General features: G+C 36.9%; 1 protein-coding gene across 5 annotated transcripts in view; it reads left to right on the plus strand.

Annotated features, from left to right (window-relative positions):
• Window positions 1–25,117, plus strand: part of DLG5 (discs large MAGUK scaffold protein 5) — a 96,555-nt gene that overhangs the window by 45,272 nt on the left and 26,166 nt on the right. For all 5 annotated transcript variants that reach the window (XM_088168909.1, XM_088168911.1, XM_014886686.2 and 2 more), the window contains exons 3-15: window positions 1,151–1,316; window positions 6,409–6,552; window positions 8,045–8,228; window positions 11,184–11,443; window positions 12,531–12,843; window positions 16,688–16,918; window positions 17,919–18,103; window positions 18,727–18,852; window positions 19,501–19,633; window positions 22,392–22,519; window positions 23,199–23,374; window positions 23,890–23,993; window positions 24,697–24,789. In XM_088168909.1, the coding sequence (XP_088025035.1) occupies window positions 1,151–1,316; window positions 6,409–6,552; window positions 8,045–8,228; window positions 11,184–11,443; window positions 12,531–12,843; window positions 16,688–16,918; window positions 17,919–18,103; window positions 18,727–18,852; window positions 19,501–19,633; window positions 22,392–22,519; window positions 23,199–23,374; window positions 23,890–23,993; window positions 24,697–24,789 (2,243 nt within the window). The remainder of the gene's footprint in view (window positions 1–1,150; window positions 1,317–6,408; window positions 6,553–8,044; window positions 8,229–11,183; window positions 11,444–12,530; window positions 12,844–16,687; window positions 16,919–17,918; window positions 18,104–18,726; window positions 18,853–19,500; window positions 19,634–22,391; window positions 22,520–23,198; window positions 23,375–23,889; window positions 23,994–24,696; window positions 24,790–25,117) is intronic.

A 25,117-nucleotide genomic window follows, 5' to 3' on the forward strand; every position in this document is an offset into this window, starting at 1 on the left:
ATTATTTTTCTATTCTTTTGTTGCTTAATTAACTAAAAAAAGGCCTAATAAAGGTACATCCTAACAAGTTAATACATATGTCAGCAACTTGTTTCAGCTGTATAATTTTGCAAACTATTTCTAAAATTTCTCATTTGGATAGAAAGTAATCATCTGTATACATTTAAGCCTTTAATTTTCACATCTGTGATCTGTATCTTTGAGCCTGCTCTCATGTGTCTGAGAGACACATGAGCAAAACTGCATTTACAACTTAATTTTCAATGAGTAGAACTAAAATTAGAGTTGAATTACTTGTCACCAGTTGTTAGGAAGTGATATAACAGACTCTCTTCTCTTGGGAAGGAGACGTTTTGTTCTCTCACAGGTGTCTGAGAAGACAGTATCCATCATTGTTCAACTCTGATATTAGGAAAGCTGAGAATTAAAAAGTCACACAAAACACTTTAATGTATGACTGCCCCTTAGAGGAAATTTGGTGTGTAGTCCAGTTGCAGTAATTGTAATGTGCTTATGTTAGACAATGTTGTTAAAAATGAAGCCCAGTTTTCATGATTGGTTGGGAAGTGAAATCCTTAACTTCACATACTAGACTGAAAAGCTGTGGCATGTGAAAGCACGGAATTGTATTACAAGTAAATGTTACCTGTATCCCATGGCAGAATGGTATTTCTGTGCTGCTAGAAAAGGAGTCCCTGTGCTGTAGCAGTTTCTTTACTATCACTGGAATAAGTTGATGTGGGTGAATTTACTCGGTTTTGGGGTTTTTTTTAAAGCATGGGCATTGTTCTTTATTTTAAATAACTTTTTTACCTATGACTTCTGTCAGTATGTCAGTTTCTGAGGTCTTTGCAATTGTTACTGCTAATTTGCCTTACCTTTTAAGCTGCTTCTAAATTCCTGAGTAAGGAAGGGACCTACCCATGCAAACTGAACTTGCAACACAGAGCCTTTCTGCTAGCATGGGATCTGACTGGAGTTCTTCTTCTTTCAACTCACTCATGATAACTTACATGAATCGCTTCATTTTTGAACAGAATTCTGCAGATGGAAATGCAGAATTTTTTAAAATTAGTGTCAACTTCTTTGGTGAAGTTGTATTGTTCTTTTGAGGCATTCCCTCACTGCCAAGTGTTTGTCTCTTTCTCAGGTACGACTGGTAAAGCCTCATCTCCACCCCCCGTGATAGACACGAGACAAATGAGTGAGAAGCTGGAGACAATTTTGTATCAGCTCCGGCAGGTGACTCGAGAGAGGGATGAGCTGCGCAAGCAACTTGCACTTTCATCCCCTGGCTCAACCTTCGATGACTGCAGGTAAACAGAAAGGAAATGCAGCTTTTTCATTTACTCTTCAGTAGTGTTTTCAAGTGTCTTGACACTGCTTGCCTGGAAAACATTAAGGAGCTTGCAGTGTATATGAAGTGGCCACATGCATGTTTCAGAGCTTCCTGTTGAGTGCCTATTCCCACTTTGTCCAGCAATTTTTCTATGGGACTGAGGGGAGGAGGTTTTATCTCTGTGTTAAGAAAAGAAAGCAAAGAAGTTGCTTAGACTTCATGGGCTTTGTTGTAGCAAGAGAAAGAAGACGGTGGATGAAGTATTTGGTGTTTTGAAAGCAAGAGAGAAGAAAGGGAAATAGCTCTGAATACTTGGCTAGAGAACAGAAATGAGGAGAGGAAAAAAATCTCAGCTATTCCTATGCTTCTGCAAGGAGAGAGGTTTCAATTTCTGCTGAGTGGCGTAAGTGTATTTTAGAAGATCAGCTTTCTGGTATACATATGTTGGGGAACTTGTAGCAGAAATATATTGAGAATAAGGAATTCTCGTCCACTGAACGTGTTTTTTAAGTCATTTAACAGCCAGCAGGGTTGTCTAGCTCATTCTAATTTGTGGGCTGACATGTTGTGAGGAAGACAGTACTCCGAGTATGAGTTAATCGTAAATACGGGTAGGCAATAGAATTAGTTTATTTTGAAGGGTTAAAGATCTGCTGATGTTTAATTGTGTCTGGGTGCATTGAGCACTTTTTTGCCTGTACACGTACAGAACCTTAGAAAAAATTGTGTGTCACTAAATCTGAAATGAGAGCAAAGAACAGATTTTTTGGGAGGTGTTGCCATCATGTGTACCTTTTCTGAACTTTAGTATTTTGTTGTTGTTGTTTGTTACTTAATCAGCTGTGTCTCTATGTGGTTAGGTGGTTAATTAAACTTTTTGTCTGTATGAGAAGGTTGAGATTTGAACCAGTGAACTGGCATTGAAAGAATCTGAAGATTCTATAAACTCAGTAGCTTCTTATCTTAATGCTCCTTTCCTCCCTCCTTGAGTTCTGAGGGCTCCTTTAAGAGCATCATGTTCTATGTAACCATCTCAAAGCAGTGTGGGAATGGGAAAGGAAAAGATTGTCAAATGTCAACATCTTTTGCCCATCTTCCAGTTACTGAGTTAAATAGAAGGATTTCTTCTTTGAAGTTACTAGAGCTTAGGCATAGAGGATTTTATAGCTCACAATAATCTTCTGCATAATCCAGGATGCTATTAATAAAGTTCTGATGAGCTGTCCTCTAGACTGCCCTAGTTTTCTCTTTGTCAAATCAATCCTTGGCTTCAGTGTAGGATTTGTATAAAACACGAATGTTTACAGCTTCAAGAGCAACTCATCAAAATAAACCTTGTATTTGGGCAGTCCCTGGGCAGTACATATGCTGGCTTCCAAACAATCAAATACCCGAGGAGCGGGAAATGAATGAACATTTATTAGTTGACATTCTTTTCCTTCAGTGTAAAAGCAACTACTGCTCCCATCTGCATACACATTTATGGTTTTTGATATCTTACTGGTATTTGTTTTACTTTTTGAATTCTTTCCTCTTATAAAACGAATCTTCATCCTTCCAGAAGTCAAAGCCCAGACATGGTAAACTGTTAATACTGAAGTCTGAAAGCTGAGAGATGATGATGTGGATGGTGATTTTTACTACCCTGGCTTTATTTTCCTGGCTGCATGTGCTGCTGTAACTATGGCTGTACCAAACACAGGTGGTGCAGGGGCAGACCTTGACACATTACCTTGGATGCTTCACAACAGCTCACAGCACATTTGCAGTCTGGGCTGGCTGGCTGAGGAGGTTGCAAAACAGAGAGCTGTTTTCCAAAGCAAATGTTGACTAAGTCTAGAGCAGTGGCAGAGGAGCCACAGCCGTGGGTTGTGATACGCTGAATCAGATCAGCATGTGCCATCCTGCTGGACAGGGGTAGGATTGCTCATGCTGTGCCTGTGGATTGACAGTGACTCTGTGTGTGCATGTGTGCTGGAGATTAAGCAAAGATTTGACCAAATAATTTAGCATGCTCAAGTTGCACTTTTATAGGCTTAAACCTGCTGTTATTACTCACATAATAGTCATTGTAGAAGAGAACCACAACACAAATAAACGTCCTGAAAAAAGAAAGAAGAAACTGTTTTATGTGTAATCTATAATTGTTGTTGCAATTACAATAGTAAATGATAACTCCTTGGAAGCTGTTAGGTAGGATTGCCCACAAAATTGAACCTGTGGTTGGCATTAGCTTTTATGTGAGCATCAGATACGTGTAAATGTCAGTCTCACTGTGGCCTTGTTTTATGGCCAGGGTAATTCCACTATAGCATGAAGGATTTTTGAAGTTCCTATACAAACATCAGAAAAACAGTTGGGCCTTTGACACTAGCATTTTAAATTTTGTTAATGTTTGAACAAGTGTTTCCAAAGTAGTAACTCCTTTATTGAAATCGTACTTTTTGCTATTTTCTCGGGCTTTTTGCATAAAACTGTGGTGATCTTGCTTAAACAGAAGTCAGCCACTACATGCAGTTAAATAGACTGTTGTCTTGCAGCAGTTTTGATTTTTGACTTCTGACCAGTATTCCTTCTTGTCTTCCTGTTTTTCTTGCTGAGACATAAAGCCTTGGAACAGCAGTGTGGAACATATGGCCTTGGATATCCATGTGGTTTTTATTTCATGTAGGTGAGGTAGAATGCAGAATGTTACTGGTGGGGTTGTTGGTCCTTGCTCACTGTGTAGGTTGGCTAACTTGTGTACTTTAGTTACCTACATGGTCTCCATACGTTTACAGGTGATTTGTTGGAGTTTTTAATGTTGGTTGGGGTTTTGATTACTTGGTTGGTTTTGGTTTATTTTTTTAAGAATTATGTCAGTGTTAACTTCAACAATATATGAGACACATGTGATGGATGTTAGACTTGTAGAACAAGTTTCACCATAGCTTTCAGACTGGTCTAATAGTTTAACATGAACATCTGTTAATAGGTCTCAGTAAGCTTGATGTTACAGCTGAGAATTAAACTGTACTCCAATTAATGCTGTCATTTAAGACTGTGGTGGACAGATGGTATCTACTTTCAATAATTTCACCCTAAGGTCTAATTTAAATCAATAACTTGGGTTTTAGTGATTCTGTCAAGGGTGTAAACATTTCAAATCAAGTTTAATTTATGCTAACTATGTCTATATTTTAAAAGAATAACCCTTCACTAGTTGTGGTGATGTCCATAATACTGTGTGAGTAACACACTATGCTTCATACTCCTAAAGAATGAATTTTAAAATACCATAAAAACAACTCTGTAGACATGACTTGAACATTTGGTTACTTTACGTGATTTTGGATCTTAATTGTTGGTTAAGTTTATTAATCAAGGAAGGGGGTTTTGTTTTGTTTTGTTTTTTTTCCCCAGAAGCACTTCTCTAGAGAAAGGAGAAAAGGAGGAATTAAAATTGAAGGCCTCACTATTCAGCAACCCAGATGCAACTGAGTTGCCAAAAAGTACTGTATATCATACACACACCCTCTGAAAATCTGTGAACCAGATGTGGCTGACATTTCTTTTTTTAAGTTTTGGTTTTTTATTGTTATTTTTTAACAACTCTTACCACTGCAGTAGTGCAAAACCATTTTTATTTTAATTCAATTTCCAGCTGCATTTCAGTTCCAGAATCCATGTTTCTGTTTTTTGTATGAAGCAAAGAAAATTCTAATAGCTTTTCAGTGTGTGCTTACAGAGAAGCCATTTGGGGAGTTCAAGCTTTGAGGGAGGAAGAGTGATCTGTGCAGCAATGGAGCAAATCTGATATGAGAACAAGCAGAGTTAAATTAGAAAGCAGTTGTTTTCTTTTGGTGGCATCAGTTTTCTCTTTTGGTGGTTTGTTTGGTTTTTTTCTCACTGCCTGTGGGGTTATAAGAGACCCAGGAGATGATACACAGACAGATGTCAGAAGTTTCATTTTGAAACTAGAAAACTCAATGGTGCAAAAATCCTGTGACTGTAGAGAGGAGAAACAGTTCAATTCAGATTCTCTTTTAGAAGCTTAGTGCTACAAAGCAAGGAGATATAATTCTGCTAATTTAGTTTCTAACATGATATGCATATCTAATTAATTCTAATCTACAAATAAAGGTATCATGTACAAGTACCATACATTCTAGACATAATCTATGCTGATGAATTGCTTGACCACGTCGATTATTTTAGAAAATTTATCTCCCAATCATCCAAAAGAAATTTGAGTAAAAAATTTTAACTGATTTTGGCTTTTGTTTTGTTCAGCTTACTGAAAAATGCTTGTTGGAGATTATATTGCATTGGTGCTGTCTAATAACCCGAATTTTGTTGAAATAATTACCTTAGGGAAATATGAGGTAGATTCTGACATGTTTTCTCATTATTTATAGTAGCTTAAAAGAATATGGTAGCACACAAACAGATGTGTAATTCAGCACAATGTCTTGGTCTAACAGGTCAAACTCTGCCAGCACAGATGTGTGTGTTTGATATCCCATTGGAAGTCTTCCTCTAACCTCTAAGCCTAACTGTTTTCCTAGGGCGTTATGGACAAGGTCCTCCAGCTGCTGCCTGTGAGAAGCTTTGTTTAGCCCAGGTCTCCATGCACACCCACCTGGCTGGGCAGCCTCTTCCAGCCCTGCCCTCCCTGCAGCTCTGGGCTTTGTCACTGCGAGTTCAGTGTGGTGGCACAGGAAAGCCAAGTGTGCTCTGATGGACTGGCTCTTGTATCAGTGGAGCTTCTCTTCTGTGGTAGTGTTGCTGCTCAGAAGAGAGGCACATGCAGGTTCAGTGCTATTTTTGGCCATGTTAGTGATAATTAGGCAAAATCATCCCATTATTAGATGTTACATTGCAGTATAAAACTAATATAAGTTCAAGTCAGTGACTTTTTGTTAGTGGTTACATCTTAATGGAACTGGTCACTATTAATGCATATCAACAGTTGTGTGATAGCATATTTTTTATTGCATGATAGCATTTTTTAATTGGATAATAATTTCCGAGGCTTTTCATTCACTTTACTACCTGATGTTTCACCTCATATTCTTTTTCCATGCTAGGCCTAGCCCAAAACCAAATCATGATTATGAAAGGCTGAAGATTCAGTGTATGAAGGCCATGTCAGACCTACAGTCTCTGCAGAACCAGCACACCAAGACACTGAAAAGGTGTGAAGAAGCAGCAAAAGAGGCAGATTTTTATCAGTAAGTATTAGTAAAGCTGTACAAGGTAAGATCAAATAGTATTGGAACATGGTAATCAAGTAATTTTTTAATGCTGTTTTTCCACTTCAGTTGCAAGATCGATGCTTGCCTCAGATAAAACATTTCTGGCCCATTTGAAATGATCAAGGACTGCCTGTTTTTTAGGAATTTGAGATAGAAATCCCCAATGTCTTCATTGGATCAAAAAAGGAGACTTGATTACTGATTTGAAGCTGCAATCTAACAGCTTACTGTCAGGCCAGAGAGCAGAATATAATACAAGAGAATGGAATTCCTTACTCTCCTCTAATAGATTGTGATAGCTCTTGTGACAATTTGTGGAAGTTTTAAGCCAGGTTTAATTCAACTGTTATTTTCTTCTGTAAGAGTTGTTAAAACCCCATGTTCTTTTTTTTTTTTAAAGTTTGCCTTCTAAAGAATTTATCATTTGCACTGAAATCTGAATGACAGCAGATTAATAACCTACATGTAAATATTACATATGTTTAATTGTGGAAATATAATTTGTGAAAATGCTTTTTTTTTTCAGCAGGTTGTTCTAACTTTAAGGAAACTTTTTTAACTTTTAACTTTGGTCGTTCTTTGCAGGAAATGTTGGTATTTCACTTCATAAGGAAGAAATACAACATATCTTGGAGTGCAATTTTTTTTTATAATATCAATGCATATTTAAATATTTACCAGCAAGTATGAGAGTTTAAGTAGAATCATTCTATTTCAACTATAGAAATACTTGTCAGTATCCAAAAGTTACTTTTTTGATCTGCAATAGTAAAATACATCCAATTGACTTATCTGCTGTTTCAGCATTGGTTTATTCTAATTTTAGGCTTGTAACTTGAATTTTAATCTGAGTGATAGCCTTCTCGTGGGACTCTCAGTTGTTTAAGTGGCAGTGTATTTCTTTCAATAATTATAGCTGGCATAATGAACTTTGGAGGAATTTTTTTATCTTGAATATAGTTGAAACATACGTAGTGTGTTTTTGTTGTTTGTGGAGTTTTTTTGATAGTTTGGTGGTTTTTTTGTTTTTAAAGCAGTGGCACACAAGGAGATTTTTGTCGTTTTCATCTGTGTTTTGTTCAGCTGCTGCTCAGCTGACGAGCTCAAGAGAAAGTGGAAATGATTGGTGGGATAATTCCTATTATCTCAAGAATCATCATATTGTGCTATTTGTGTTTGCCTGCCTGCTTTTAATGGCTGTGAAATGGCACTGACAAGTGACGTAAATCCATCATCTCTTCTGATCAGGTTTAGGAGTGCTGTGCACATCCGTGTATTTTCATACTTATGTCCCTCTCTGTTTCTTATTTGATTCTTTTTCCTGGTGCTTAGAATACACCAATATGCAAAAGTGAGTTAGTTTGACTCGAGTTCTTGGTAGGAAACTCATGCTTGAAATGAATTCCTCCAGCACTTTGTCCTTGCGAGGTGGCCCCTAAGTAAGAGCGTTTTTTGTGTGCCGTGACAGCACATTGCACAGCCGCCTGCTGAGCGACCAGTCCCAGCTCAAGGAGGACATGGACACCCTGAAGAGGAAGAACACGCAGCTGGTGCGGGAGCACAACCACCTGCAGCAGTCCTGTGAGGAGATGAAGAGGCTTCACGATGAGGATCAGAAGGAGATAACAGACCTGCGCAGCCAGCAGCAGCAGGTGAGCACAGCCTGCAGGGTGTGTGCTGGAGCACATCCTGGCTTCTTCCTTCCATGGAGACATCTGGATGGGCAGCACTGCTGCCTCTAGTGCCTTACTGCTTCCCAAACAGCCTCCTTACCTTGTGCAGTATTAGGAGAGACAATGACATCTTGATTACTAATGAATTTTCTTTGTCTACTTGGAAAAAAAGAATAAGGAGTATTTAAATGCAGAGATGAAAAAGTGTACATGAAGATGGTATTTGCGTGATATATTTTTAAAACGGCTGGAAAGGCATCAGAAATCTAACTTAAAGTTGCAAAGTGGTTAAAAAGATCCTATTTTCCTAGGGTATTTAATGGGACAGGGTTACTTTAAACTTGCATGCTACGTTTGTTGTTGTTTTTTTGGGAAGAATCACAAAAGGTTGATTAATGTTTTTGAACTGGAAACAAAAAGAGATAAAATTTTCATGTCTGGAAGAGTTGGACATTTCAGAACTTTATATCACAGGCTGTCTCCTGGTCAGTGCTATTCACATATTCTGAAAATTTGAAAAAGAGTAATGCTAAGGAGCAACTGGTTATATCAGGTGCACTGTTCACCTTGAAAAGGTCTGTTCATTTAGTTAGAATTGTTATAGTTAGAATTGTTACAGTGACATGTGGAATGGTTAAACAGAATATCTGGGTTCACTGTGTGTAGGCTGATTCACATGGCAAACTTGCAAGTCAAACATTAGGCTTCAGAAGCAAGATCTATGCAAGCCAAAATAATTATTTGCTGGGGTAGGAGGGGCAAAGGTCAAAGCAAGCTGGATGTGCTGAATGGTACTTTAAGAGGTGCTTGAAGGTAGTGCAAAGAAGAGTGAAGATTTGTTCATCCTTTTTATCCATTTTTCTAACGCTATCTTGCGAGTTCTGCAGTGAAACTGTTTAGTGGCTTGGTTCAGAAGATAGCAGAAATGGTTTGCTGTGTCAGCTTGGGCAAATAACTCTAATTGGTCTGTTCCTCAGTTTCCTAGTCTGCAAAGCAGGGATGCAAAACCTCTGGGAGAAGGCTATTCCATTTTGCCATTCTGTCCTGAAGTTTGGAATTATCTGGAAGCACAGAAGGAGGCTGAAGTATCATTGTCAAGACTGACTTAAAGAAATCCAGTCTCATGTCAACATCATGATTAAACCTTTAAAGAAAATGATGTGTGTGACTCGTAGTGGGAAAATTGTGTAACTCCATTTCTCAGCTTGTCAGAATGATTCATGGTATCTTGAAGGGGTGCCAAAAGTCTTATCTTGTCCCTGTAATTTCTTGTATGAATTAGTCTAACTCTGTGCTGATCCCTCTGACGTGTTGTTCCGTTGTCAGGCCATAACAAAATACGTCTTGGTGGCCTCAGAGAGCAAAAGCTTTTGATCAAATTACCCTTTGTGTGGGATTGTCATGGATTTGCTGTGTAGCAGCTGACCAGCTTAAGTTTCTGCTGCTCACATGTGGAGTTTCATGTTGCCATGGCTGTGTTCCTTGGGCCAGCTGGGACTATTTACTTTCTTTCACTGAGGTTTTGAATGGGAGACATTTATTGCACTGGTGTGTCCATCTTCCTCTGGCAAATCTGTGTTAGCAAGTTTATGCTGAATTCCATCCAATTTCTTGTGTATTAGTCCTGCTTTTCTTTAATTATTTCGTGTGTTTTCAACATAAATACATTCCATATATGCTTTAGACAGTGAGAAGTGGTTTGTTTCTGTTTGAATTTCTAAATAATTTCTTCTCAGACCTGTTCTTAAACTCATGTGGGAAGTAGTCTTCAGGAAAATGGCTTTCTTGAGTGGCAATAAAGAGTGGGCAGCCTCTTGCTCTCCCTTCCCTTCTGGTCTGCAGGCATCCAGGTTCCTCCGTGTTCAGGAACTGGTCCTTACTCAAATATAAGACACAAAAATGAGGAGCCAATTTGTGCAGGATAGTTGCTGTGTGTTGGGTTTCAAATTTTTATAGAGCTCATGTTTTCTTCTGTTTTCCTTCTAGTTCTTTTGTACTTTTGATTTTCAGATAGTTAGGGATATACCTCTGTAGACTAATGTTAGTATCAGAACATTATATAGCATTATGACTATATAGGGAGGTGTTGTATCTTCCCACTCCTCCATCAGGGCCAGATTTCAATTTAAAAGACAAAACCAGAAAAAAGGAGCATGGAATTAAAAAAAAAAAAAGAAAGAAAAATACTTTAGGCTTTACTTTAGGCATATTTTTTGTTTTTTGAGAATGAACAAGCACTAGAATGACTGACACACTCATTAGGGCTTTCTTATGTTGTTGCTGGTTATGTATCATCAGTGTTGCAATTTACAGCAAGATTCCTACGTTGATATAAATTTGAAACTAAGATTCAGGTCAGGCTTTATTCATGTTTAAATGGATTTTTCTCTTCCTGTTCATCTTTTATGTATGCTTTTTGAAACATAAACCTCTGTGGGAAGTTCTCAGATGAAATATTGTATGAATATTAAAATGATATGCCTGAATGTATAACATATTTTGAGTAGATTTTATTCTCATAACTTTTAAAATTATTTAATTCATTCAGAGGATACAGGCAACCTATCGTGAATGCCACCTCGTGGGCATCTCCTAAATTACCACTATCATCTTGGTCATCAAGTAGTGATTACCTCTTGTTAAATCTACAAGTACTTCAAAAACAACATGGTTTAATAAGTGTGTATAATAATTGCCATAGAGAGATTTTCATACACGTGTGCCCTTACGATAAAGCAGGTGTAATAATGCTTAGAGTAACAGTGGCACTTAAAAGAGGTTCAATTTTGCCTTAGTCATTAAGAAGAATGATTACTAAGATTGGTTAATATATTTTTTCTTCTAATTTTATTTCTTATGTATATATTTTTAAGCAAATTTCTTCAGCTGATTAACAGTAAAGGTTATTGATGGAGTTGCTGGCATTTTTTTCAGGTTATGAAGCAAAATGGATCATCAGAGATACTGAATAAGCTCTATGATACGGCAATGGACAAGCTGGAGGGTGTGAAGAAGGACTACGATGCCCTGAGGAAACGGTACAACGAGAAGATCGCGAGTCACAACACAGATCTGAGCCGCCTGGAGCAGGCTGAGGAGGAGAACAGGCGTCTTCAGAAACAGATTGACATGCTAATGAAGCAGAGGGACACAGCAATTCATTTCCAGCAGCAATATTCATCCTCTCTTAGGAGGTATAATCCAATTTTGATACCTTTGACTTACCAATTCTAATGTAGCATCTTATTTCCACTGTGCTAGAATCACAAATACCTTTCTAATCTTTTTTCTAAAATTTTCCTCTGGTGTATGTAATCTTGCTGTGATGAGTAAGGATGTGTATTTATATAAAATTTTCTGGAAGGTTCTAGAATATGTAGTGGGGATACTAATTTGGAGAAATGGTGCATTTTCTTAAGAAAAAGGGTTTCCCATTTACAGTTTTGGAATTGTGTGAGGAATTTTAACCATTGTTTAGCTTGTAGGAGAAAGGTTGAAAAGCAGAATATCCCTATGTTTTACCTGTAGATACAGGAGTCAAATATAACCAGAATTTTATTAAACCTCAGACTTTGTTCCAAACAAATTCTTTAACTAATGGTGAGCCCGTGTATGTATCTTCTATTTAAATACTAAAAGCAAGTCAATAAAGGAATATAATTTCTATAGGTGTTTTGCAAATGAGGACATCTCAAGCCGAAGTTAACTTTTCATGGTATCAGAATTGCAGACTATAGGGGGACTGTTAGACAGGGCTTTGGGCTGGGGGCAGAACTCTCTGGCTGCAGGTGTTTGGGAATCTTGCTTCACTGAGAAGGTGCTGTGAGTGCTGCACGTGTTCAAGTAGAAGGGCTCAGGCACTCGCAGCACACTTAGCCCCTCTCTGCTCCTTGATACCAACCCTACACACTTAACCATATGGGGTAGGAAGGACATCAGCACACATAAGAACTGCAGAGAGCATCCATGGGCGTGTTAAGAATGTTTTCATTGACTGTTTGGGGTGATACACACAACTCCCACAAACCAAAGTCAATAAATGGTTTTCTCCACGTTCATGTATGGTTCCTTATAGTTGTTGTGGTTAAAGAGGTTCTGTAATATTCCTTGAGGTTCACTAACATCCCTGAGGCGGTGGTTATGTGCAGCACAGAGAATACATTTTCTAAGAAGTCCTCTGTCGTTATGTTTTACCAATGGATCCATTTGGTTACCCAGCCAAATCCTTAATGTATGACAATGAGTAACAAGTGTCTTACTAGTGTTTCTGCTTGTTTTTAGGTTTGAATCAGTACAGCAGGAACTAAGCAACGCCACAGCACAGAACAAAGAGTTGCAGAGAGAGATGGAGCGATTACAGTCAGAGGTGACAAGGTTCAAAACAATGCAGCTGAAAGCAGCCAAGGATGCAGAAAAGTACAAGGAAGAAAGGGATTCGGTTTTCAATGAGTACCGTCTCATAATGAGTGAGAGAGACCAAGTAATCAAAGAGGTGGATAAGCTTCAAACAGAGCTGGAGCTTGCAGAGTCCAAGCTGAAGAACACTTCTTCAGAGAAGCGGGTGGCCAGTGAAGAGATGGAAGCTTTAAGACAGGTACTAAGCTGCTGTTTAAGTGGGGAAGGGAAATGAGTATATGTTGATGCTGGAATCAGGAATGTGTGACTGACTAACGAAAATAGGAATCCTCTGCAAAGAAGAAATTGTGTTCTGATGTTTTCCTATACCAGTCCTTTTTACTGTCAATTTCCATGTTTGAACAGAGTACCTGCCAGTTGAAATTTGCTATACACTTGACTTCTGGCCTTCATATTATAAATTCTTTCTTTTTTTTTTTTTTTTTTAGTTTTCTATATCTTCTTAAGTAATGCTCTCTATAATAATATAGCTCTAAATATTAATTATTTTAAACTTTTAACCTCTACAGTGGTTATATACAGTATACCTCTGTAGTAGTATACTATCTGCAGTGGCTTAAGATAGTACATGATCAAGTCATCTTGAATACTTATGCAAAGCCTGTGCTGACATGCATGTTCTTACTCATTTGCCCTCTTACTGCCTATAAGTTAATGAGGATATTTTAAAGATTTTTTTCTTTAGAATTCAGGCATGCCTTGAAGTGTGTGAAACCAGAATTTCCTATTTTTCAGCAGTATGTTCTTGAAATGCTTATATCATAGCCATGTCCGAATGAGGCTGTTATGATTTGCAGAACAGTTTGCTGCTCTATTTAATTTCCGCTGACATGCATTCACTTGACTATTCAGTTTACAAATACTTAATTCAGCATGAAATAGATACAAGCAAATGTATTCCATTGCCTTTAAATTTCATTTTATTCTTTTCACCTCTGAACAAAATATTCTTACAAAAAATTAAAGGTGGAGCTTTCTTTTAAATAAATAACATCATTTTTTGAGGAACATATGTGTATTGTGACACGTGGCATCAGATCTTTTTTAAGTATGACTAAATTCTGGTTTTAAGAAGTCATATTGTCCAGCCCTGCATATTTGTCAGCTCAGTAATTCAGCTCTATAGTGAGTGAGGTTTTAATATGTTTCATACCTCTTCTACTTTCATCAAAGCATTTAAGCCAATCAAAATGTCTATTGATTTCATTGGGATCAGGGTAGGAATGCTCACGGAAATAGCCACAATTAGTCATTCTGCTCCAGTTTGTTATATCTGTCATTGTGGCTCTATGAGTAATTTGCCAAAGTGCCTTAAGGGGCAGGGAATTAAAATTTTAAATACATGGGTATTGACTTAAAGGAATGTTTGAACAGGAATCAGCAAAGAGCCAAGGACTGTTGAGTATGGTGCTGGCAAGGCATAGACACGTGCTTTTCTTCACCTCCAGAACTGGCCCTTCAGAAAGCAGAAATAACTACTGCTGTAATGTTCTAAAAGGTGTAAAATAGCCATACTTGAGTTGTCTTTTTGTTCCCATTTTTCTTTCCTGTAGCTATGACTCTTCTGCTTGTAAAGAGGTATGTTCTTGTGTCACATAGTACTGGCTTGCTGCAGCCATGTTCAATGCATAAGAGGTTTTGTAAATCTGGTAAGGAAAATGTTTGAAACGTTAAAAAATGTATTGATCAATGTATCAATTCACTTGAAACAGTATCCTGAAATATGTCCTCTGTAAATGGGATTATCCTCTCAGTGCATAGTTTTTCTGGTGCTCTCTGGGAAGGCAACTTAGTGGTTTTCACTTTTCTTGTGATATATGGCACCTTTAAGTGCCCTCCTGTGTGGTGCTCATTGATTATTTTAAACAGCACTGAACCCATTTAGGTAATTTTAAATGTAGTTTCTTCCCCGAAGCTGTGTTTGCTAGTGTGCCTTTTGTATCCTAAAGAAATTGTAAAGCAATGTGAAGTGGAGAAGAGGTTGATTTTTTTTTTTTAAAGCATGATATCTGAACAGCTACTGATGAGGTCAGTCAGTTAATTTCCAACTTAGACATGTAAGCTTTCATTAGTCACATGTGCCCAATCTTACTGGTTCAATCTAAAATGTACTAATTTTCTGGTATTTACAAATGATAGAAGAAAACTCATTATTGTTGTACTAATGGACAATTTTGGAGTAAGTTCTCATGAGCTCACCCACTCAAAGGGAGTGGATATTAGAGATTTCCCTGTCTCCTTTTTCCAATGGTGTTTTTTTGTTTGCCATAATCTTTTGCTCTGGCAAATACTTATGTTTCATCATGTTATGTTTCATCTCAGTCACAGTCGGTTTTCCCCTCAGTTTAACAGATCTGTTATATTTTTGTCCTTATGTTATATTCAGATGTGAGAATTTCCTTAAAACATAAAAATAATTCACAAATTTAGAATCATTCAACTCAAACTGCTCTACTGTTTTCAAACAGAAGCTGTTCTAGTCAGTGCCAAATGGCACATTCCCCTGTGCTGTGTAGTTGTAATTTTGTGCAAATGTTGTAGTAAAAGAGGTGAAATTTTACCACTGGCCACTGGAGGCAATGGCTGCTCCTATTCAGATGGTTTATACTGAGCATGCTGGATTAAACTGTGGTAGTGTGGTTTTTTTTCCAATCACTTTAAAGAGTTGTAAATTCTTGTTTAGTCAAGGTCTTGCTGAGAACTTTGCCTTGGTTACTTTAATCTCAGCTGCTTGTGGGAAAAGACTTAATATTTTTGTGTAAGTTTTATACTTATATTTTGTACAAACTATAGTTAAACTGTGCAAAATGCTGTTTTCAGTACTAAAACTTGTCTACACCAACAGATAGTTCAGGGATTTTTCTCTCTTCAGAGTTACTGAGCAAGGAAGGACTTACTGGTGTTGAAAGCACTTGGGTGTTATGGTAATTGAGATTCACTTACAGAGTGAGTCATTAATTCAGTGCTTCTCTGCTACAGCAAAAATGGTACTCTTAATGTCACTGTTAATAGTCTGACTAGCCTTAACTAGATGCACGTCTCAAAAACAATTCTGTAAGTACAGCAAAGTGCAATTGTCATCTGTGCTTTAAATATTCAATTTTATTCTTTGCAAACTGTAAGGGTAAATAGAATGAAAATGAGTTTATGACATGGTGTCTTTCAATCCTTAAGCACTTCAACCCTTTCTTTCTTTTGCTTTTGAGATGTCAGCTGTCTCTGGTGAGCTTTTAGCAATCAAAACATTGGTAGTTTCCACCTAGGAGTGCCTGTGTGTAGGAGGACTTCTTTGTAGCCATTGACTTAAAGCTTCTAGAGACCTGAGCCGCCTGAAAATGTAGTGGCATGAAATTGGATTGTTTCAATGACCCATTCTTCTAATGGGAAGTTTAATCTAAATAATTTTAGAAGGACAGATTTTGTTTTAGAACACTTCTACATTTGCTGTGTATTTTTTATTACAATGCAGTTGAATTCCACACTTAAGATGTACTGTCTTTCTGCTTTATAGAATATTGTAGTTTTATCTTCAACATTCTATAGCACATTGGTATCTTAATGGCATATAACTTTAATGATCCTGTAATACTTATGAAGAAGCTGTAAGATGCTTATGTAGCTGGGCTGTTTATTTCAGTCCTGCAAAATTGAAGCAGTTGTGTAAAAATATTTGCAATATAGTCTTACCCCTTGCCACATTTAACAACATCTTTTTTTAAAACACCAAGTCTGTCTGGTTAATCATCTTATCTCATTTAGGTTCCTCAAAGCTATCAGTGCTCCCAGAATCTTACTTACTTTTGACAAAGCACTGTGCTCATGTGATGGTGTAATATTTTTTAATACCACATTTAATATTCTTTGCCAGTACTTACTTGTTTGTAATGTGATCTGTCTCCATTTTTCAGAACATAAGTGGTAAACTCTCTAGGCTTTTAAGGTGTCATGACATGTATTCAATTGAAAAGATGAACTATTTGCTTCTGAGCTTAACCTACAGCAAACAATGGATCTTGTTTTAGGAACTAAACTCTGCTCTAGTGGAGAGAGATCGAGCGATTTGTGAGAGGAATGAGTTACTGGAAAAATACTGTCACGAAGTGAAGGACAAAGCTGAGGCCCAGAAGGAACTTGATCAAGCTTGCAAGGATATAGAGACAGTGAAGGAAGAAAGAGATGTTGCCAGGAAAGAGAGAACAGAAGCTATCATCCAGAGAGACCATCTGCTAAGGGAATATTACCAAGCCCGTCAGGTATTGCAAGTCTTACTGATGCCTTTTTGTTTCTTAGCTTAGTTAAGTCAGTAACTTGCAAGAGATAAAAGGTTTGGGCCCACTGGGAGTCTTCCCTCTTTTCACTCTAAAATACAAAGACGTGCATGTATGTTCTTCAAGACATACTGACAGAAACTCTTGTTTGGAAGAAATGCAGTTGTGCTTCATATTAAGATTCTGTTTGTAAATATAAATAGAAAAAGTTTATATTTTAACCAAATTGTAAGTCAATAAATCTAGATTCGTTTCATTTATAGTCTTGAAATTAACCACACGCAGTTGTTTGCAAGCCCACAGCTTCTGCTGGGCTGTACTGTTGTAGTTGGCTTGTGTTATTGTGCTGCAAGCTTGGAGTTTTCTTTGTGTATTTGTCTTACTGTTGTCACCATCTCTCTTGTTCAAAATAGGGAATTTTGGAGGGACAAGTTAACTTAAGAATAAAGTAATTCTTATCTAAAACAAGAAGCATTAAACAAAAACTTTCTTTCAATTCCATTGCTCTTCAATTTCATTGCTTTGGAATTAAGGGACCTGTATGAATCCCAAGTCTTGGGATTGTTGTCTCAAGTTAAATAATGGGTGTTAGTGCAGGAAATGTGTGTTGTCTATGTATACTATATGCAGTTGCATACAGTAGTGTATCTAATTTCTAAGTATACTTGTAGTTTTTTTCTGTCTGCTAAGCAGAGCAAGATTGAAGCACTGTCATCTCTGAAATATGAAACATTCACTGATGTTATTTTGAAGTGATAATTCTTAATTACGCAGTTTTACAAATTTGTGTGCTACTGGATGAAATGTATTACATCAGGTTTTATCTTTCTTCACACCCTCCCCCCAAAGTTGCTGCTAAAAGGAATATTTGTCATGAAATCATAGAATTGAATACATTAGGCAACATACAGCTAGTAAAAGCTATTTGTGCATATGTACCTAAAAATTGTGCCTAAAATACTTACCTGTGTTTCTTAATTCCTAGATACAAGATTCTGCTACCCTAGACATAGAAAGAGCAAACAAAGAAATTGAAATGCTTCGGAAGCAATATGAGGCTATGTCACAAGAACTAAAGGAAGCTGTCCAGGAAGCAGAAGTAGCCAAGTGTAGGAGGGATTGGGCCTTTCAAGAGCGGGATAAGATTGTTGCAGAAAGGGAAAGCATACGGTAAACACCTGCTAGATGGTACCTGAGTGATCTCTGTAACACCTGGTGTGCAGCTGATGCAGTTCTAGGATGACTGGGTTTTGCCAGCACTTTCTCTGCCTTAGCTGTCACATGGTGGTTTTTTAAAAAAATGTTGAGGGCACCTTACAAGATCTTTGTCCTTTTCTGTGTTTTCATAACCAAAATGTCTCTAGTAAATACCCTTGAGTCTAACAGCACTGCTGTGTGAGAACAGCCAATCATGCAATCTTGTAGGCATGCTATACTAATAATCCTGCTGTAGCTCTAGTCCTGCACATAATTCTTTGCCTGTGGGGACATGCACAAAAAAATCCAACATATTTGCTGCTAAATATATCTAATGAACTAAGAAAAATACTTAAATAAGAGTTCTTTTTGTGAGTTTAAAGAAGATAAGTAGAAATAAGGTTCTGAAAAGGATGAAGGGATGAAGAATTAAGACCTAGCATATGTCATTTTTTCTTCCTTATCCTTTTTTGTTTTGCAGATAGAAAACTTTTGAAACTACTCTTTGAAATTTTACATTAACTATACAATGTGGTAAAACCAGTTTACTTTAATAGGGTTTTAAGTAACTAGATTGCAATCTTTTTCTTTTGAAGAACTTTGTGTGACAACTTAAGGAGGGAGAGAGACCGAGCTGTGAGTGACTTGGCTGAAGCTCTTCGCAATCTGGATGACATGAGAAAGCAGAAAAATGATGCTGTTCGTGAACTGAAGGAACTGAAGTATGTTAGAGAAATGACCAAACTGCATGAAAGTTTGTGATGATAACTTTGTTTTGTTAGCTGTGCTCTTAAGTGAACCATATGTTGTTACAGCTGTAGGCAGCAGGCATTTGTGTTATTGTGTGTGGAAGTGTTGCCTATATTTTTAGTTAGGCTGGACAATATCAGTTTTATCTTATTAATGAGACTCGTAGTGTAAGCTTTGTGCTGTGGAGGTACACTTAAGCAATGTTGGGATCCTTTCACTGAAGTCATGTTAACTGCAGTTTAGTTCCTCTCAACTGTTTGCTCACTGGTTTATGAGAGAGATTTTGCCACTGGTATTTATCATGCCCTACATAGATAGATCTCATCTAAGGGTAAATTAAATGCATTTTGGAAGATGTGAGAGACCTAGTTGTGCATTTAGTAATGTAAAAATATTTCAAAAAATGTAAGACTATGTTAAGACAGTATATAGAAATGCAAAGTCAATTTGATAGCAGACCAGGAATATTGAAAAGAAAGAACCTGAAGGAAATTTTTGACACAGCTTGGATTTTTGATTTAGAAAACCAAGTATAATATCTATCACAATCACAACATTATTTTTCAGTTTATTTAAAACAATGTTGTCTGTGTCTGCAAGTAATAATTTTCTTTGCCTAGGGAAAAGATGGAAAATCAATTGGAAAAGGAGGCCAGATTTCGTCAATTGATGGCCCATAGTTCCCATGACTCAGCCATAGATACAGATTCTCTGGAATGGGAAACAGAAGTGGTAGAATTTGAAAAAGACAGAGTAAGTAAAATCACTCACTGCATTATCTTGTGTATTGGATAGCTCTGAAGCCAATAATTATGTTTTAAATACTAGGTAAGATTAAAAATACGATTTTGTTTTTTTAGTTCTTTATTGTTTGGCAAGGGACCGTGTAGGTGCACATGGAGGCAGCAAGTGCAGTTACACCTACATGAAAGTAATTGATAAAACCAAGCTGTTATATACAAGCTTTATGATTTTCTTCATATGCATTATAAATAAAAATAGTTCCTACATCTAATGTTGCAGGGTGCCCAGGTCCATGTAGTATAGTGGTCTTTAAGTTTGTGATTCACTGCAGACATGGCAGTGCTAAGGCAGCCAAAACTTCAGATGTGAAGGAAACAGTGGTATTAGAGGCCAGTCTTTTACTGGCAATAACACTTAAAAACTATGCATAAAATAGCTAATGTTTTACACTAAGCTATTTCTCCTACTTTTGCTCAGATCTGCTGGTTAGAAATTTTAAAGTATTAAAAGTACTTATTCATGGTGAACATGTAATTTAGGGCAACATTACTGTTCAGTTTGAAAATCTGGGATGAAAGGAGTTGCTAATCTCTTGCTTATCTGTAGAGGATATTAAATCCCTTTTAAGTGAAGTTCTTAAGTTTAGCAATCCAGATAATCTCTACTTCTCTCATTATCCTAGTATTTTTCTCCTTATAATTTCATTTTTTTTTCATTGTAGTCTAAAACTTTTAATTTGTCACAATGTTTGTAATTCTTGTATGCTCTTCTATGTGAAATGTTTGGTTGGTACATCCCATTGTTAATGGTAACCTTTTTGAACACATAAAATAGACAGGTAGTCTTCCAGATTGACAAAGAAATTCTGGTATATACAGAAGCTGTTATAAATGAATGACTTTCTTGAATGACAAACTTTAGTGATTAAATGCTGTCAAATTAAATCCTTTTTATTTTACTGCAATATTCAGGGGTCATCTTTTTTTATGCTCTTCAAATCTGTCTGTGTTCTGACAGTGCATCCCTACAAAATCACTAATAAGTTTTTTTTTGACACAAATATTATTTAGTATTATTATATTTTGAAATAGATATTGAAAAGATGAGATGAACTGAGTACCAGTTTTGATCCATCAGAATCACCATCTGTAAATTCTTTCTGGGGTAATAATTTCCCTTTCACCAAGCTTTTTCAGCACTTCTGATCAGCTCCATCCATTTTGTTCGTTGCTATCTGTTCTGTTTTTAGTGATAACTAATAATTTTGCTTTTCCATTGTCTGTTAAATTAATTAGCAAGTCTAGCATATGATGTGGCTGTGACAAACATTGCAACCTGATGAATTTTCCATTCATGTGTAGTTATTAAGTTATTCTTCAAAGATTGCTTTACATGTTCGTATCACTGAGATCAAATATGTGCACTTTGTCATGTGAATGTATTTCCCTTTCCTAAACAGGGTGATTACGCTTGCTGCTATCAAATTATAGTTATAATGCTGTGCCAGCCTTGATCAAATATAGGGATAAAAATCTTTACTCACCTACCAGCATTTGAATTCCAGGATGGAGGTTATAGAATTGAATGCATTTCAGTCATTTTATTTTTGCCTAAACTTCAGCTGTCTGATTATACTTGTGTTATACACAAAACTGAGATAAATAATACTCACTTTTCAACTCTCATGCTGTGTAATGATACTGTTATCTCTACTTGATCCTCATTTTATGGTAGCATCATGTTCTTCACTATGAAATTTTTGTCTTGGGACACTTGGAAGAATCTTAAGATTTTATTTTATTTTTGTCAACTTTAACTCAATTTATCTTCTGGTAAATCTGGATCTTTTTGCATGCTTTATCTTCAGCTTTTATCAGGCATCTTTTGTACTTCCTGAAGACATTATGCTCTTCTCATTTTGAGGGGATAACTTGAACCATACTCACCATACTCACACATCTGCTGTAGACTCTACTTATTTTTTTCATGTTAGATTTTAAATTTAAAGTATCATCACCCTTCAGTATGCTGAGATGGTCGATCCAGTAGACAGCTTCAAGTAGAGTTCTCTAATTTTTAGTAGTGTGTTATTTAACAGTGAAAATAGCAATAATAAATAATTTTGTGGCCAGTTGATACCAATTTACTATTTTTTTGAGCAGTTTTTTTCCTTACAGTGAACTTATCATTTACCAAAGCAAGCGCTACATTAAAATTTCCATGTTTTGTTCAGTGAACGATCTCTTAGAGATTTTTGTCACTTTTCACATCAAGCATGATCTGGTTTGGGTCAGGCTTGGTAGAATATCACCTCTAAATCTGTATGTAGAAATGGTCCCCCATAATGTTAGAGCCATCTTTCATGTTTACTTCTGGTCTCCAGTCATAGCACAGCAGAAGTCTGCCTGACTTCACCACTAAGACACAGTGCTGATTCCTTACCTTGGCAATTGTTTTTTCCTCCATTCTTGGGAAACATGAGCTTGTTTTGCAATTACACAACCAACATTGTACCTTAAAACAGGTTATAGGAGTCTGAATGGGCTTTTTCACATGCTCAGCTGCTTTTCTGTTCCTCTTTGGTGAAGTTCCCCATTTCTATTATTTAAGTCTTAATGTGAAAGAGAAGGATCATTCTAATGGAAATAAAAAATAAAAACTTACCTGATGCAGGAACTCTTTAAATATAAGTACCTAGTGCAAACATGCAGTAAGACTCTGTTTGCCAATACAGTGGAATCACTTGTCATGAATATTTATTTCCTAGGATGATATGGACTTGAAAGCGCTTGGTTTTGATGTGGCAGAAGGTGTGAACGAGCCGTACCTCCCTGGAGACTGCGGCATCTTCGTTACCAAAGTGGACAAAGGAAGTATTGCTGATGGTCGCTTAAGGTAGGGCCTGACTTTGCAAAACACCTGTTGGTCTTTTGATCACAATAAACTGAATATGAGCATATTGGAAATTGTCTTCATGATGTTCATAGTTCTTTTTCTTTACATTTGCCATGTGTATATTATTAATGTTGGTTGGGAAATCACACTGAGAAGACTGATGCCTAAAAGCATTACAGAAATGAAACACTGTTTCACTCAGCACTTAAAACTCAAAAGAATTTGAAATGTTTTGTTGCACTGTGCCCTTTTTACTCCGTTATTATCATCTCCTCAAACCTAGATAAATTTATTTAAATTTTGGGAAAGACATGAGGGTAAGTTATTGAGGGAGGGCAAGAAAACAAGAGAGTAGAGCAAAGGATCATTTGGAACCATCTGCTGTTCTTGGTGTTGATAGAAGCTTTTGAGTAACTCTTCTCTAAAATCATTGCTTTTAAACAAGAAGTAGTCATTAGTGATTTGAGGATATACTTTTCCTAGTGAAGTGCTGACTAGCAGTCCTGGTTTTCATTTAGCTGCTATTTAATGCTTTTTCAGGAATGGATAACCCCAGATAATGAAGGATGAGTTTATTGAGATCAGCTCTGTTGCATGCCTTTTCCTGGAACATTATTCATGTGCTGTGTCCAGCAAAGTGTGCTTATAACTGACCTGCCTAATTCTGTATATCTACCAGAGTGAATGATTGGCTGCTGAAGATTAATGATGTGGATCTTACCAATAAGGATAAAAAGCAAGTTATAAAAGCTGTTCTAAATGGAGGAGGTGTTATTAATATGGTGGTTCGAAGAAGGAAGTCTTTAGGTGGGCGAGTGATAACACCTCTTCACATCAATGTTTCTGGACATAAAGGTAATGACTATAATGGATGGATGTAAATGGCACATGTTTGTTCAGCCAGATAAGGCTTGACATAAAGGTACATGTTCTCTGAGCCTTTGCTTAAATCACATTTACATGTTAATGGCCTCCTAGAGAGGAGTTTTCATTAATTTTTTTCAAGCAAGCCAAGAATGCTGTTATTGATAATAGCTTCATCTTGTCAGTACAGGTTTTGTTTTTTCCTTGGGTGGTTTTAGTTGATTCTTTTTTTTAAAATACTTGTCTCTAGTTAGCTGCCTGTTTGGAATGTTTGTGAGACTGTAAGCAAGTCTGTTAAACCCAGTTACCCCATTTTTGTGTGATTATATTAATTTTTGGGATATGCAAAATACTTGTTTTCACTGTCTTATTATTTCTTTAAAAGGGTTTTCAGAAATTGAAATTCAGCTGGGTTGGTAGTCATAATTCTATAATTCAGGCAGGTGAGACATCATTTGAGCAATATATTTGAATTGCAGAATCAAATTCTTTTTTATGTATTTCAGATAGTGGGGTCAGTCTAGAAAATGGAGTATTTGTTGCTGCTGTTGTGCCCGGAAGCCCAGCTGCCAAAGAGGGTTCCCTTACTGTGGGAGATAGAATAATTGCTGTAAGTCTTAAAAATGCATTTGCCTTTTAAAATTTTTATTTATTTTGAACTGTTATCATTGATACTACTCTTTAAGATACCAAATATTCCAATTTTTTTTTTTGCTTTTACAATATTAAATCCTTTTTGTAAATTCACTGACTATTTCTTCTAAATTAATGTTTTTGTATGCTGAGTGATGAATATAATGTGCAGCTTATTTTCTGAGTTCATATGAGAATTTTTGTCAGAAGCATTTAGCTTATTCTTCACACTTGGCTTTTATATGTATATATAATGATATCTGTGAGATCTTCTTATATTGACTAGGAAAGCAGTCCTTCATTGGCTGAGAGGTTCCCTGTCTTGTAAATGTTGGTACCACAGCTGTCACCTGTTCTGCAAGGGGTCCTGGGGTACATTTGCAGCCTTACAGGATGGGTGTGGTTTGTGCACTGTGACAGGGGAGGTGGTTGCTGTTGGTACAGCTGCACAGAGGGTGTAGTGAACTGGTGGTGGTACCCTGTGTCCCTGCAGGAATAGCAGATTGACTCAGGACTTTTCCATTCTCCACTCTTAAAAATGCACGAACATCAACCAGACTTCAGTCACACATACATGTATGGACTAGTGTTTTCCCTGTCTCAGAGATCCTCTACCTTAACTCCTCCCTACCTGTTACCTGTGATTTACAGATGTCTGTTGTGGTTTCTTTTGTCTGCAGATCAATGGCATTGCACTAGATAACAAGTCACTTACTGAATGTGAAGCTCTGCTACGAAACTGCAGGGATTCCCTTACTCTGTCACTCATGAAGGTGAGTAGCAGAAGCTAAATTTGCAGAATTCTCTTGAACTTGTGCAGAATTACTCTAGTTGTTCAAGGAAGAGTATGTGATAAAAAATGAGCATATCAAAATGGGAAAAAGGCAACCATCTGGATACATTTCTCTGGTGGTGCGCTTCCTCAACAGTATTTCCAAAGTAAGGCTGTTGTGCCATCTAGTTGGAAATAAGACTAATTTACTGTCTTCTTTCCCATTTGTTTGCTGGTCACATGAAATGAGTGCTACCACAATTGCTTGCTGCTTCTTGGGTTTTGCTTCAGAGTGCAGCACTTTTCTATGTGAAACAGAAACCGCCTGC

Source organism: Sturnus vulgaris, chromosome 8, assembly GCF_052056855.1.
Source record: "Sturnus vulgaris isolate bStuVul1 chromosome 8, bStuVul1.hap1, whole genome shotgun sequence".
NCBI lineage: Eukaryota > Metazoa > Chordata > Aves > Passeriformes > Sturnidae > Sturnus > Sturnus vulgaris.